This window comes from Kryptolebias marmoratus, linkage group LG22 (genome assembly GCF_001649575.2).
Source record: "Kryptolebias marmoratus isolate JLee-2015 linkage group LG22, ASM164957v2, whole genome shotgun sequence".
Classification (NCBI taxonomy): domain Eukaryota; kingdom Metazoa; phylum Chordata; class Actinopteri; order Cyprinodontiformes; family Rivulidae; genus Kryptolebias; species Kryptolebias marmoratus.
Genome location: NC_051451.1, coordinates 5,240,662 through 5,256,587, shown reverse-complemented (window position 1 = coordinate 5,256,587; position 15,926 = coordinate 5,240,662). Strand labels below are relative to the sequence as shown.

At 42.9% G+C, this 15,926-nt stretch overlaps 1 protein-coding gene and 1 long non-coding RNA gene across 9 annotated transcripts in view; one reads left to right on the top strand and one right to left on the bottom strand.

The window, feature by feature from the left end:
- The window catches only part of LOC108246757 (transient receptor potential cation channel subfamily A member 1), a 15,603-nt gene extending 8,550 nt beyond the window's left edge, over positions 1 to 7,053 (bottom strand). For 4 of the 5 annotated variants that reach the window (XR_001809045.3, XM_017434459.3, XM_017434461.3 and 1 more), the window contains exons 1-11: positions 6,924 to 7,053; positions 6,019 to 6,124; positions 5,784 to 5,944; positions 3,295 to 3,381; positions 2,959 to 3,109; positions 2,682 to 2,843; positions 2,502 to 2,611; positions 2,303 to 2,414; positions 1,493 to 1,521; positions 371 to 462; positions 179 to 293 (exon numbers count right to left, since the gene is read on the bottom strand). Coding sequence is in view for 4 of the 5 variants with exons in the window: in XM_017434459.3 (XP_017289948.1) it covers positions 179 to 293; positions 371 to 462; positions 1,493 to 1,521; positions 2,303 to 2,414; positions 2,502 to 2,611; positions 2,682 to 2,843; positions 2,959 to 3,109; positions 3,295 to 3,381; positions 5,784 to 5,944; positions 6,019 to 6,124; positions 6,924 to 7,010 (1,212 nt within the window). In the remaining variant the exon portion in view is untranslated. The remainder of the gene's footprint in view (positions 1 to 178; positions 294 to 370; positions 463 to 1,492; positions 1,522 to 2,302; positions 2,415 to 2,501; positions 2,612 to 2,681; positions 2,844 to 2,958; positions 3,110 to 3,294; positions 3,382 to 5,783; positions 5,945 to 6,018; positions 6,125 to 6,923) is intronic. The other variant, XM_017434460.3, reaches the window with a different exon arrangement.
- The window catches only part of LOC112451303, a 20,408-nt gene extending 5,004 nt beyond the window's left edge, over positions 1 to 15,404 (top strand). For 3 of the 4 annotated variants that reach the window (XR_005232661.1, XR_003040098.2, XR_003040099.2), the window contains 2 exons: positions 2,163 to 2,320; positions 2,468 to 7,646. This is a non-coding gene — a long non-coding RNA (uncharacterized LOC112451303). Of the gene's footprint in view, positions 1 to 2,162; positions 2,321 to 2,467; positions 10,231 to 10,308 lie in introns of those variants that run through there. The other variant, XR_005232660.1, reaches the window with a different exon arrangement.
- Positions 15,405 to 15,926: the final 522 nt, after the last annotated feature.

Below are 15,926 nucleotides of genomic sequence, written 5' to 3'. Positions count from 1 at the left end.
GGGGGGGCAGTACAGGAGTCAGAGAGACAGAGAGAAAAGAAACACGTCCGCCTTCCACCAGGAGGAGAGAGAAAACACAGACATGTCATGTTAAAGTGTGTGACAAAGAAGTGACACACAGACAGGCAATAGACATGTGAGGGACAGGTAAGAAACAGGGGAGAAACAAACATGTCACCTGAGGAAAGACATAGCGATCAGGTGATTCTTGGTGGGCAGACAAAGAGATTGCAACAGCTGTCCAGGAAACATTCAGCAGTAAATTGAGGATGAGGAGAAGCCACGCCCCCAACCTGTATGAAACACAGGTAAACATGCAGGTACAATAGTGATAATGTCAAACACATCCAACCAACCAGAAAACGATTACCTGCCACAGAGTTGCCATTTGACCTGAATAAGTTTGAGAAAGACCGGATTCATAATTAAGTCCAGCTTCCCCTCCTGAACAACCACCTGCAGCTGGAGACATGGCAGAGTTTATTGTCCTCTACAATTCTCAGCGATCTGCTTTTTGTCTACTGTAACTGTCATCTGTAATCTGTCTTCTGTCCTTTGTGATCTGCCTTCTGTGATGTGTTTTCTGTTGTCTATATTCTGCTGTCTATTTTCTGTATTCTGTCCACTGTAATCTGTCCTCTGTATTCTGTTTTCTGTCATCTGTCTTCTGTCCTCACCAGTCTGTCCACTGTAATCTGATTTCTTCTGTCCTCCATATTTTGCCTTTTTATCTCTGCAATTTGCCTTCTGTTTTCAGGAATATGCATTCTGTCCTCTATAATCTGCTTTTTGTACTCAGAAAGCAAATTTCAGGGAACAGATTACAATCTTCTGCAATCTGCCTTTTGTCCTTTTTTGTCTGTCATCTGTATTTTTCCTTTTGTCCACTGTTCTGTCTTTCTAATCTACATTCTGCCCTATCTAGTCTGTCCTTTATAATCTGCCTTCTGTGATGTGTAACCTACCTTCTGTAGCCTTTGAACTGCTTTTTGTCTTCTATAATCTAAATCTTCTAAAATTGCTTTTTATACTCTGTAATATGTCTCTTGTTCTCTAGAATCTGCCTTCTGTCCTGTGTTATCTATTTTTTGTTATCTGTAATCTGTCTTTTGTCATCTATAATGTAGGTAGGTAGGTACATTTATTTATATAGCACTTTTCAGCACGAGGCGACTCAAAGTGCCTTTTGTCCTTTGTAATCTGCTTTCTGTCTTCAGTAATCTGCTTTCTTGATTTAGTAATCTGTTTTCTATTCTCTGTGATCCACTTTGTGTTCTCTGTAATCTGCCTTTTGTTTTCTGCAGTTGGTCTCCTGTCCTCTGTAATCTGTCCTCTAAAATGTCCTCCTGTGTCTAACCACCTGCCCTCTCTTATCTGTCTTCCATAATGTATTATCTGTAATTTGTCCTATATAATCTGAAGTCTGTTCTTTCTAGTCTGTCCAATGTACTACTTGCTGTCCAACTTGACACGATTTGTTGTTTAAACTTACTGGAGATGTGGGCTCAGTGATCACTGCTCCTACAACACAAAGGCAAGAGAAACCATAAGTAATCGGTAAAATAACATGTTAGACAAGCTGATTTTAGGAAATATGTTCAGTAGTCTGAGACCAGGAAACATGTTGGATGGTTTGGATGCAAGATAAATGTTGGACAGTCCAGGTCATGGCTAAAATGTTGGACACCTTGAGCCCAGAAGACAAGTTAGATAGTTTGAGTCTATGAAACATGTTGGACATCTTGAGTTCAAGTAACTTGTTGAATGATCTGAATCTGAAAGACATTAAATGATTTGTGTCCAAAAAATATTGGACAGTCTGAGTCAGGGAAACACTGACAATCTGAGGACAGGAAACATGTTGGACAGTCAGATTCCAGGAATCATCAGTGTAGCTTTTATTTAGTGAATTTTCAAACCCCTCTAGCGACACTTAAAAAAAAAAAAAAAGGAAAAAAAAAGCAACTAGCGAAAAATCTTGCGACACCCCCCCCCCCACCCCCCTTAAAGAAATTCTGGAGGCGCCACTGCTCGATAAAGGAGGGTTGGAATTGTAACATTAAATAAAACAAGAATCAACAGCAGAAAGTTCTTTTGCAGTTCTAAACATATTTGGGCTGTTCTTTTTTACTAACTTTTTCTCTTTTTTCTCTCTTCCACAGCATTATTCCTCTCTAGCCAGTTACCTTACTGAGGAGTTGGCAACAGTGGTAACTATGTTGAAGGGCTTGAGTTCAAGAGAAATGTTATGACTGACTGTAGTAGACCTTCAGCTGAACTGCAGCAAGATCAGTTGTGGTACCTTGCAGGTTTTCCTCAGGTGAGTGTGCTTCTGGTTCCAGCAGGTTTAGGTAAAAGTACTGCTGCCTGGTAATCCTGTCTGTCACATGGAACTGACCGAGCGCCATCTGAGCCTGAACACAATATGCAACATGTTGTCATACCAACATTATTTACCTGTTTACAGATTTGCCATATGACCATGGGTGGGGCTTTGTTACCACATGACTCATCCGACCAATAAGAGCAGTGATACACAGCTGTCCATCAGAGTCCTTCCCGTCGGCACCTGCCCCATGTTCCAGCAGGACCTGAGCTGCTTCGCTGCGCTCTGAAAACAGAGTGATGTTGAGGTGATGTTAGTGAGTAACTGGGATATTAGTCGATGATGTCAGCAGTACCCATGTTGGCGGCGAGCTGCAGTGGCGTCCTGTTCTTATAGTCCGTGCAGCTGATGGCAGCTCCGGCCTGCAGCAGGAGTTTAATGGATCCAACAGCATCATTCTTTGCAGCATAGTGAAGAGGAGTCTGCCGGTCCAGGAAGGTGTGAGCACCTGGATCAGCTGATGACAACAAAAACCAGAAACCTTAAATGGGAATTTTAGCACAAAATAAACTCTTCTGATCAACTGAAGCAGCAGAAATCTCAGGATTTACTTTGCATTCCACCACACAAACCGTTTTGATCCAGTAGGAACTGGACCATGTCCTCATAGTCCAAGGCAGCAGCTACATGCAGTGGTGTAACTCCAAACTGGTCTGAACAGAGGTGGTCTGAGCCCCGGTCCAAAAAGAATTTCATCACATCAACACTCCAAGCCCTGGATATCTGAAGACATAGTCAGACTTGTGGTTAGATACACAAAGATTTCAGATAATCACGAAAAAGGAAATATAAGCCAACCCCCAGTCACATGTTGTTGACATCATCAGTATTTTTACTGTTATGTGACATGAATGGCTGAAATTTACACCACAGTCAAACCAAATTGGAGAAAAATTAAGTAACGTGACCTCATGCAGGACGGTTTGACCATATATGTCTGAGCAGTTTGGATCGGCACCACGTGATATCACCTCATCCAGAAACTGAAGATCCACCTGAACGCAGAGACACACAAAGACACCTTCAGTGTTTTTTTTTTTAGCAGAAGGAAACTGGATTTCTGTTTTTTATTTTTTGAGAACAGTTGACAGTTTATTAAAGAGTCAATTCAGTTGCACGAGTCACTGACTCACCTGTATATCAGAGGTCCCCAATCCCTGGTCCGTGAGTCATTTAGTACCGGGCCGCACAGAGAGAATAATTAACTTACAGTATTTCTGTTTTTTAATTTTTTTTATTTTCGGAGTCTGAATGACATTTATTTTGAAAAATTACCGGGTTCGCAACACTACATTCGTCTATGACTCCCTCTTGATGCGTGTCAAAATGTTTATCTAGGTCACGTGATACATTACCGCTAAAAACAAACCCACAAGCTAGCAAAATAAGTAAAAAAACAAACGTCTCTGGAAGCCCTAGATGGGACCTTCTCATTACTGAGAAACAGGAACATGGTCCCACTGATTCAGCGTTATGGTGAGTTGTATTCTTTGTGCACTTTATATTTGTGGTGTCTCTTATTTTAAAGGGCATGTTTAAAAATCACTATATTGACCAGAGGACATTAGGGGAAGGAGAGGGTGTTATTCATGTCGATAACACAAGAGTGACAGGAGGCCCACCATCTGTGAGGAGGACTGTCAAGATTGGATGAAGTGTGAGATGGGAGACAGGCAAGAGAGGGTCCATGGCCATGCAAACTGCTGGTGTCATAAAATAATTCTAGGGACCTGGAATGTCACCTCTCTGGGGAATAAGGAGCCAGAGCTTGTGTGTGAAGTTGAGGGATACCAATTAGACATAGTTGGTCCCACCTCTACACACAGCTTGGGCTCTGGAACCCAACTCCTGAAGAGGGTCCGGATTCTTTTCTACTCTGGAGTTGCCCAGGAAGAGAGGTAAGGGGCAGGTGTGGGGATACTCACAAGCCCCTTGCTGAGTGCCACAATGTTTGTTGTTCTCCCTGGTGAACGAGAGGGTCAACTTTCTGCATATTTGAGCTACAGGACGGATGGTTCTGACTGTTGCTTGAGCTTATGAGTTACCGCATTGGAGTCTATGGATGGTATCCTGGAAGGGGTGCCATATGGGGATTCAGTTGTCCTCCTGGGTGACCTTAGTGCCTATGTGGGTAATGACAGAGTCATCTGAAGGTGTTTTGAGGAATGGCCTCCCTGATCTGAACCAGAGTGGTGTTCTGTTATTGGACTTCTGTACTAGGCATGGGCTGCCCATAATAAACACCATGTTCAGGCATAGGGTGGTTTGTTAATGTACTTGGTACAAGGCCACCTTAGGCCAAGGGTCGATGATTGATTTTGTATTAGTATCATCAGACCTCCAGCCATATTTCTTGGACACTTGGGTAAAGAGAGGGGCAGAGCTGTCAACTAATCACCACTTGCAGACAGGTTGGATTCGGTGGCAGGGGAGGCTGCGGGACAGATCTGGTAAAGTTAGGGTGAACTTGGAACATCTTGCGGAGCCTCCTAACCTCCTAACCAACCAACTCTCCAAGAGAGTTTTGCACACGTCCTGGAGGAGGTCGGGGACACAAAATCCAAATAGGCCATTTTTAGGGCCTCTACTGCAGATGCAGCTTCCAGGAGATGCGACCTGTAGATCATTGGTGCCTGTTACTGGGAAAATCATTGTCACAGTCCACCAGTGGGACATTCGGAGGCTGTTGAGGTGGTCTTTGGGGCTTGGCTGTCTCTAAAAACTCCTGAAACAGCTGACAGATACAGGGTAACCAGAAGGACTGTAGCTTTTGTGGTTGCAGATGCAAAAACACAGTTATGGGAGGAATTTGAAGAAGCCACGGAGAATGACTTTTGGTTGGCCTTTAAGGAGGTTCTGGCAACTCAAAGGAAAAGCGGACCCCATCTCAAGTTGTGCTTGATTTGAGTGGGGAACTATCAATCTGGACTGGGGAAATTGTCAAACAGTGGTAAGAGCACTTCAAGAACAGCACCTATTTAATTTGGCTATTATGTCCACCTTTGAGTAGGATGAGGGTTTATGTATTATTTGTTGTTCCCTTTACTGTTGTGAAGAGGTCTATTTTTGTTGGATTACTTTGGATGCTGCTGGTTTGTAAAAGCAGTAACTTTGTGTGATACTGGACCATACTGGTTGTGATAATTTGTTTGATTGTGGTTACCAGGTCCAAGCTCCCTGCCCAGTCTTACCTGGCAAAAGTTACCTGGTCAGTGTTCTAGTCAGTCCTACCTGGTCAGAATCATCTAGTCAGAATAGAGAACTCTGACCAGGAAAAACTGACCTGGGAACTATGACGACCTAAGACTGAGTACCCAGGTCAGTGTCCTGGTCAAAGTTCATTGGTCAGGGTTAGCTGGTCAGTTATACCTGGTCAGAATTGCCTGGTTAGGGTTACCTGGTCAGTGTCTTCATTTTTAGCTGCCAGATCTCTGAAGTGGCCAAGCAGTTTTCTGTTGAGTTGCTGGATTTTGTTGTTGGTATCGGTTTCATCTCCCTGCTCTTCATCACCTTCCTCATGCTTTGCAAGACCTTTGTATTTTGTCTCCAGGTGGACTCCTGAACATAAAGAGAGCCATGTGAACTTAAAACCAGATCTGTTAAGAAGACTGAAGAAAAGCAGACTTGCTCACCTGTTAAATTTCTTTTTTTCTGCTTCCAACGGCCTTGAGCGTACGATGCCCAAAAAGATGTAGCTGTGAACACAGAGGATCTAGACTCCACAGGACTCTCCAGGACCTTGGGACATTCAAGGACCTTTTTAAGTGGTCTTTGTCAGGTATTTCAAACTTTTTCTTTTGACTTTGGCTGCTCTTTCCCTCAGTTGTAGTTCAGTCTTGGTAGCTGAAAACCTGACATACAGTTGATGTTCAGCTGAAGGATGATACATCTCTCAGGTACTGGTTTAGGTCTCTAATGGGTTTGTTCCCGGTTCTTAAAGACTTCCAAATTTTGTTCATATATCATGTTGATATTTTTCTTCTTCACTTGTTCAGTTTGCTCAGATTTTTTGGACACAGTGTACATCATCCTAACATCTGTCCAGTTTTCAGCTAACATCTCTTTATGATTAACCTAGTTACAGCTAAAATCCCATTTCCTGTCAAACTGTGTTATTGTTGGTACAGCTGAAGAACTGGGAAAAGATTGTATCTTTGTGACACACTGCTGGGAATAAAGAGGCTAAAGACTGAATTTAAACTTTGCTAATTTGTGTATTTTGTCAACACAACTCTGAATTATCTTTTGCATTAAGGGGCATTTTTCTGTCTGAATGGGATCAGAGGTTGGAGTTAAAAACATTCCTCTGAGAATGTTCAGGAACAAGGACTGGAACTGGGAGAACAATCAGCCAAAGTTCAGAGGAAAGGTCTAAAAAAACTTTCAACAAGACTGGAAAACTGTTGATTGAGGTCACTTTAAAAAATTACATGAAAGCCTGGATCATTAGAAGGAAAATATAAATAAATTAGTTTTGGATCAAGACTGAGGTTGTGAAGCTACTGATCAGCTTACTGGATCAAACTCTTGGACTGACCTGGGATATGTTGGTTCTTTCTGTCATCTCCAGGTCCAGTTCAGAATTTAGCAGAACTGTTCGATTGGTCTGGGTGTCCTGATGCATCCTGTTTCTTCTGAGCTTTTCTCCAGTAAATGCCAGTTCAAAACTCCAGAGGTGAGCACTGATGGACCTTTTGGATGTCTTAAAACATGTAGAGTCCTGCAGGAACTCTGAAAACTGTGGATCCTGTTAAATCTCCTTGATGTCATGAAGCTCACTGGAAACACCTGTTGGACGTTTTGAATCTTTTTCTTCAGCTGTGTCTGGTGGCTCCAACCCACAATCTGGTGTGAAGGACTGAAATCCTTTTTAAGATCCGTCTCTGACTGGGGTCAGACTCCACTTGATGACTCTGAAGGACTAAACTACCCTAGATGTGTGTTGCTTTTTAGACTATAGAAAATATAAACTCACAGGTATCAACTGGTGTTGGCCTTACTGCTTTCTGCTCAAAGGTTTGTCTTATCAGTGGGTGGAGGTGGAATTGTCCTGGTCAAGGTCCAAAATTTGGTGTCAGTTTATGACAGAAGGACTTAAACATGAGGTATCAATGCACAACTGATTCTTATCACTAGAACTCTTTTATTGTTGTATCTGATTAAAAACAAACACAAATATATATGATTTTATTTCTTCTTTTTTTTAATTTGTGGTTCGGCTGTGGAGGCAAAAGGTTTAGGAGAAAACCCAGACCTCCATCTCCCCAGAGAAACTCCACAGCTCCTCCTGGGTGATCCCAAAGCACTCCCAGACCAGAGAGGATATACAATCACTTCAAAACATCCAGGGTCTGCCCTCTTGTCGGCCACATCCCTTCTCAGTGGGATGTGGCCTGAAAAACTCCAGAGCAGCTCTACTCCAAGTTCCTCCCAGATGATGGGGCTCCTCTTATCTTTAAGACTGAGCCTGGCCACCCTACAGAGGAAGTTCATTTCAGCCGCTTGTATCCAGGATCTCATTTTTCCGTTATGATCAATATCTCGAGACCATAGGTAAGGTTTAGAACATATGTGGCCCAGTAAATTAAGAGCTTTGCCTTTTCAGCTCAACTGCTTCTTCACTACAACATATTGGATCGCCCTCATTACTGTAGATGAGGTCCTGATCCACTGATCCATCTCCCACTCCATCCTACCATTACTCAGGGAAAAAGACTCTCAGATACTCAAACCCCTCAGCTTGACACAGAGACTCATCCCCAACTTGGAGGGAGTATTACACCTTTTTCTATTTGAGAACCATGGTGTCAGACTGAGAGGAACTGATTATCATTCTAGCTGCTTCACACTTGGCTGTGAACTCTGAAGGCACCAACAGAACCACAACAACTGCAAAAAGCAGAAATGAAACCCGGAGGTTCCCAGACAAACTGGGTCATGATGCAGCAGAACAATGATCCCAAACACATCAGTTAATCTACAGCAGAACGGCTCAAAAAGAAAACAAAGTGCTGCAGTGGTCCAGTCAAAGTCCAGAACCTAATCCTGACTGGTGTGGCGGACCTTTAGAGAGCTGAAAAGAAACCAATATCTGCAAACCTCAATGAACTGAAGCAACAATGGAAAAACAATGGGCCACAATACCTCCACAACCATGTAAGAGACTGATAAAGTCTTACAAAAAACTCTACTGGGACTTATTGCGGCTGGAGCCGGGGCTGGAACCAGTTCTTAACACAGGTTTTCCATTTTGGCTCTGTTTTTGTTTTTTAAGTCAGAACATGGTGGAATCTGTTGTGTTTTTGTTCATTTGAGGTTAGATTTATTAATTTCCTAACCTAAAGACCAAATCAGTTTTATTATGTTCTGAAATCCAAGAACTGATAAAGGGTTGACTTTCTTTTTCCCTTGACTGTAACATGGTGCATGTGACTCAGACTCCACATTATCGAGGGACATTATATTTTCTCAGGGGTAGAGTGAACAGTCTTTATTCAGCTCTTTTTTTATTAACATTCAGCTTGAAACTGACACTGAACAGGTTGGAAGCTGTGCGTAAACACAGGGTCATCAGATGGGAGATAACACCTGAGGGGGTGGGACACCGGCAAAGACACCTGTCACAAACCAGACAATAAATGAGAAAAATGTGATCATGTAATGGAGTCTGTGAGGCTTCAATCATGCAATGTGTCTGTTGGACACAGAGGAGCAGCTTTTATTCAAACCAGTGGTTACTCATACAGTCTCGGTTCCAGGCGACACCACAGAGCCAGCACCACTCGGTTCTGCAGAGAGAACACTGCATGTGCATACAGCCGCCTGAAGGGGAAGACACCAACATGCTTTAAGTCAGTAACATGTGAGTTTGTGTGTTATAGCATGGTTTCCCAAAGTCTTGGTTCTAGGTAATTATGTCACGTGTTATATGTCAAAAGTGTTTATTACACATGGGTTTTTGTCATGTGTTAATGTCACATGGTAGGGTCACACCTATGTTTGGGTCATATGTGAGAGGCTTTGAGCCATGCTGTTACCATTTCTCTCCACAGGAACCAAACAGCGAGGGCAGCGTTTGGTGGACTCCTCTATTAGGAGGAGAGATGCCTGATCCCACCGCCCTCTCTGAGACGCCTCTTCTCTTACCACAAAACCCTGAGGAGGGAAGGTTGAAGGTCACTCTTCATCACCACCATCATCATCCTGAAGTGACTGTGACTCACCTGTGAGGTGTCACTTGTGGGCGGAGCTGGCACTCCCTCGCACACCCTTTCGTGGTACATGTCCCTGCAGTCCCTGCAGAATACGAAGCCGCAGCCCAGCCGTCGGTCACATTCCACCCTTCTGCTGCCTTCAGGTGGCAGTAGTCCAGCCCCGCAGCCTGGTGAGGGACACATCAGGCCTCCAATGGTAAGAAGACACTCCTCTGCCCCATACTGCTGGTACCTTTCATACTGAGACAGACATATAGGTAGGAGAGTTGAATTCTAGGTAAGTACACATCACACTGTGAGTATTAAACTGTGGCATGAAGTGCAATCACCTGTTCATCTCCCAGAATCCTGAAATGATGCAACTCTTTGATCAGTGAGTCTTCACAGCCAACTGGAAACAAGATCATCACAGAATTACACTCACACCGGTTCACCTATTCCTCACCTGAGTCTCCATCCCCTCACCTGCACAGGGCAGTGAGTATCCAATCACAGGGTGGTAAACAAATTGGCGTTCATTCAGACGACTCTGACAGTAACGACGAAAACAGTCCAGACAGATCACATGGCGCTCTGAACACTGGAAGACGAGGACAACATCCCTGAGAGACAGCAAGGAGACAACAACAGGTGAATACCAGAGACAGAATGGACATTTACTGGGATGAATGACACATGGACAACAAACTAAAGTACTAAACTCAACAGAACACCAGAACAAGCCAAAGTGTGGATCATCTGAAGTAGGGAGGAACTGGACAACTACTGAGTTTGGAGGTATGAATATACACGTGACATAGTGCACAACACTCCACACGTCTGAAGGAACTTATCTAGCCATCTATTATCTGCCACTTATTCTGGTGTTGGGTCGAGAAGCAGCAGCTTGAGCAGGGAGGCCCAGAGATCTCTGTCCACAGCCACCTCTTTCAGTTCTTCTGGGAGGATTACAACAACTTCCCAGTTCAGCCCAGCCAAGAGACATAGTCTCTTCAGCGTATCCTAGTTCTTCCCTGGCATCTCCTTCCAGTTGGACATACCCAGAACACCTCCTTAGGGAGGCATCCAGGGGGCATCCTTACCAGATGCTCGAACCATCTCAATTGTCTCCTCTTGATGTGTAGGAGCAGTAGCTCTACTCCGAGTCCTCCCAGATAACCAAAGGGAGAGCCTAGCTACCCTGCGGAAAGAACTTATTTTGACTGCCTGTGTTCAAGAACTCATTCTTTTAGTCACTACTGTGAAGTATAATCAAACTTTGATACTTTAATTGCTAAAATGAGGTTACGCTTAGCTTATGATAAAATAATCACAAAGAACAGTTGTCTGTGGGGTGAGGGAAGCCAAAGACTCCAGGGGCAGGGGCGAGTGAGAATAGGTAGCAGCAGCTGTTTGTGTGCAGAAAACCCTGGTCTTGGGCGTGGTTCATAGTATAAAAAGGAGGTGAAAGGGGAATCACCTCAGACACAACTGGGAATGGGTTGCTGTTTCTTCTTGTTGGTGAGTTGTTGTTTCCATTCAGCTGAATGCAATGTTTAATAAATGTGTGATTCATGATTGAACTTCTGGTCTGCAACTCATTTATGTGTTCGTCTTTCCAGCAACATCCGGGGAACAGTGAGAGATACGAGGTAGTGTGGTGATATTCCTCAAAGGGAGTAAATGCTACATACTGTTTCTCAACACTACTCAGAGTTCAAGACCATAGGTGAGGGTAGGAACATAGACTGACTGGTAAACAGAGAGTTTTGCCTTGCTTCTCATCTTCCTTTTCACCACAACAGACTGGTACAGAGTACACAATACTGAGGAAGCCGATCTGTCTGTCGATCCAGCGCTCCATTCTTCCCTCATTTGTAAACAAAATCCGGAAACACTTAAATTCCTCCACTTGAGGCAGCACCTAACTTCTAATCCAGGAAAGGCGGAAAGGCAGTCCACCCTTTTCTGACTGAGGACCATGGTCTCAGATTTGGAGGTGCTGATCTTCATCTCAGCTGCTTCATGCTCGGCTTCACACAGCTCCAGTGAGAGCTGGAGATCAGAAGTGAAGTAACCTTTTGGAAGAGACTCAAAGTCTTCAAAAACATAAAAAGGAAAGTCTAGCTACTTTCAGTTTTGGCTCTTAAAAATCTTCTTCAATCAGTGACCCCACCCCCGCCCCCAAGACCACCACTACACACAGAAAAAACAAGTTTGAGTGTGTGCATTACGTGATGTCAGTGCAGCCAATGCACGGCACACTTCTGATGTTTGTCACAATGAGTTCAAGGGTCACAGAGACGTCGTCCTCTGGAGTCGGATGAGATGCACACTTCATGTAGAACTCCTGCGATCAGTTAATCAATCATTCTGTCAGGAACAATTCATTGACAACTTTCTCCTGATCAAAAGACATGAGGTTTTTGTAGTTAAGCCCCACCCCCTTACCGCTTCGTTACCCTGACAACCATCAGTTTGACAGATGCCATGAATTCGTCCAGGAAGGAGGACATCATCCCAGCAAGACGGATCCTGAGACACAGAGAACAGGGGTGTGACAGTGCCACCACTGGCAGTGCAGGACAACTACACAGAATACAAATACTAACAGAATAATATTGCACAGGAAGTACAGAGAGGAGACATGGGAAGTACAAATACTAACACAAAGGTAGTCCTACAAAGTAAACGGTGGAAACACAAGTACAAATACTAACACAGTGGAAGCACACAGAAAGTATAAATACTAACAGAGTGAAGTTTATAGAGACTATACCGAGTACAAATACTAACAGTGGTACTGCAAAGAAAGTACATATGAGAGACACAGGAAAAAGGAAGGATGACCACAGAAAATACCAAGGACTTATACAAGAATAAAAAGGAAGTATATGGACAGCATGAAGGATGAACACAAAGTACAAAGAAACTACTGTGAAAGTACAGAGGAGGTACACATGAACACAGAGAAAGTACACAGGAACTGTAAAGAATAATCACAAGAAGTACACAGACATTACAGAAAAAGTAGGAAGTATAGAGGAAGTACAAATGAACAGAGAGGTAGTACATGGAAAGAATGAAGAATGAACTCAGAAAGTATACAGGAATTACAAAAAACATACAGGAGAAGTCCACAGGAAGTACTACAATAGTATTCCAGTTCTCACCCTGCTGAGTGTCATTGTTGTCTGTCTGCAGCTCCGACAGCGAACACGAAGTTTTCCTGGTTGGATGGAAGTGCAGCTTTTACAGTACACAAAGAAAGTACTGCAGGTACACACACCTGGATACAGAGTACACAAATATGGATACAGATTACACACACCTGGATAAAGATTAACCTGGACACTCATGAATACATAGATTATATTAATGTACTGACCTTTTTGACCTGCAATATCCTGCTCTGCTGTCTGAGTTCTCTCCTCATTACTGCCTCCTGCTCCCGCTGCCGCTCCTTCGCCTCCTTTGCTCCCCTCCAGAATGACAGCAAGCCCTGATGAAGTGGTGGGGAGCCTTGAGGAGCTCAGGTCCAGCCTGGTCAGCCTGACCTCCTCTCTGCTCGAAGACAGTTGTTCCTGCAGGAACAGGAGCTGAGAAGAGGCAGAGCCTAAAGGAGGGAGGACCACATGGACGGTGCTTTGCTCTGGGAGGTCACAACCCTGTAAGGAGAAGCAGGAGGAGAAGGAGTGAGGGGAGGAGTGTAACCTGCAAGTGGGTTTGGTGTAGACCAGTGGAAAGGCTTGAGACCCCAGATCCTGATGGTTTTAGTGAACAGGTCAGCTGAAAGTTAAAAGTAGCAAAAGGCTAGCTAAAAGTAACACAATGATAGCTAAATCTAAAAGTAGCAAAATAGTAGCTTAAAGCTAAAATTATCATTAGGATACAATAACAGAGCCAAACATTTCAGAAAAAATTTAAAGAACATTTTTTAATCCAAACTGAAAAGATCTAAGGGACCAGATATTTGTAAATAAAGCTAAAAAAATGAAAAGTATAAAATTTACAAAACCCCAAATTCTCCTGAATAAGCTGAGCATTTTGATATATGAACAGCTAAAATAACACAAAGACAACTGAAGTGGTTAGATTGCAAATATGGATGGAAAAATAAAAAACAAGAAAACAACAGTGAATGCCAAGTCAGCATTCAGACCATAAGAACTTAATGATAACAGGGCCTTGACAATGCACAGCACCAAACATCAGCACGAACACCTCAAACCAACTGTCAACATGGTGGAGGAAGATTCATGGGTTGGGCTGACTGTCTGGTCCTTATCAGGTTGTGTAGGAGCTCACCTGCAGGGAGGCGGAGCTCTGCAGCTCCCGGCCAGCAAACAGGACTCGGAGCTCCTCCGGGCGGACTCCCTGCTGACTCCCCACCACCTCCTTTAGCTCAGCCACGCTGGAGGAGTCCTGAAGCTCCACGGCCACACTGGGCCCCAGGTTGTACCGCACAAACACTGACAACACACAAGTCATGGTAAACTCATGAGGGGTACATTTCACAGCAAGTCAAACAAAGCTGGGATTTCTTCTTGAATCCTGGTTTAACAAAACCTAACTCTGCTCTCAGAGGTAACAGCTTCTATCAAGGTGGTTCTGATGGTACCTTCTGTTTTACTCTGTTTCATAATAATGTACAAACCACTTCATCATATTGTAAGATGATTTATTTTTCCTTTTGATTAATATGATTTCATGTACAATCGGTTATTTAAATGTTCCAAATTGGCTGTGCCTTTAAGAGGAGATGGGTTCTTCTTCGTTGGTTTTTTTGTTTGGGTAGTGTGACGAGACGGGTCTGTTCAGGATGGCGGTTGAATAAAAAGTCTGGACAGCTACGTTATTCCCTCTCCGTGTTCTGCTTTCTCCACCCACAACCTCCGATATTCCGGTGACCGATTGATAACACGTCATAGTGTTACAATATAAACACGATAAATATTACATATTCTCTGGTGTACAGAGGTTCCAGTGAATTAAATCTAATATTTATTGTTTAATAAACGTCTCTGCAAATCAAGGCAAAATATGAGAAACATAAACGAAGAATGAAGTTCTGATGATATCAACCAATTCACTTTTACAGTGGAAAAAAACACAAACAAATAAACATGAAAATGTGCATTTGATCAGGAACAGTGAGCTCTGACTGTACAACAGAGATTAAATTCATTAAAAACTAAAAAAGTCCCCATAGACATCAGTGGTGTTTAGTTGCAGCGAGCAGAAAAATCTAGTCCTTTTCTGGAGCTCTACAGCTCAGATAGACTTCATAGCAGAAACATCCTTCAAAGTTTAAAGAAATCACAGGAAGTTGGACTTTACATGACTGAACTGGTGTATTCAGATCTTTATCAGTTTTTATACAATCAAAGTTTAAGTTGATTGATTTATACAGATTTTACCACAAAATGTTCAAGTATGATGATGTCACTCTAAGTTTTTTTCAGTCTTTCCTTTTCTTCTACAGTTTATTCAACCAAATAGTTTGATTGTTGTTAACTTGAATAATTTACTTTCTAGTCCTAAAGAAGAAAGTTAATGAATGCTGGAGTTGCATCGACATTTCTTTCTTATTACTGTCCTTCTGCACCCTCTTGGAGGCACAGAGCAAGAGCCTGGTCATGTTGGGGATAAAGGGAGTTTTCAGATTTCTAATACTGACAATCAGATGAGTTTATTAAAAAATGTTCTGGTCAAAATGGGATGATTTAAAAAAGTCTGAATGTTTCACACATTTAATGTTTAAATATGTCTGAATAATCACTTTCATGTGCTTTAAAGGGAAATTAAATAAAATATCAAAATAATGAGTTTTCATGTTTTTGCTTTAGTTAAACACCATCAAAAAACACTCCAGTGGTCCATTTATCTGATTTAAAATGTTAATGGCTTGTTTTAAGAGGTTTTGTGTCAAAATGTGAGGGGATTGTGTGGGCGGAGTTACCACCTTGGTTGGTGACTTATAAGGAGGCGGGGCCAGCTGTGGCAGACCGCTTTAGGACACTGAGGAGGTTACTGTCAGTGTTTATCAGAAACAAGTTTTGTTAACAACACCTTTTTTATTTTTTGGTCTGGAGTGATGCTGTTGGGAACTGAAGCCCCAAATTCCACAAGGAGAACCCCCAAACTTTACAGTGATGTCACACAGTCTTCAAGGAGTTTCCCATCCGGACAGCAAGAGCCGGCTAGTGCTGGTCCAACAGGCGGTGGTTTTTCTATTGAAGGTTTATATTTCAAGTGGTCCTCTTCAAAACATTAACTGCAGTCAGTCACTAGACTTTGGGTTGTAATTTTCACCATAAGCTAAACTAATCACATCCATCAAACTT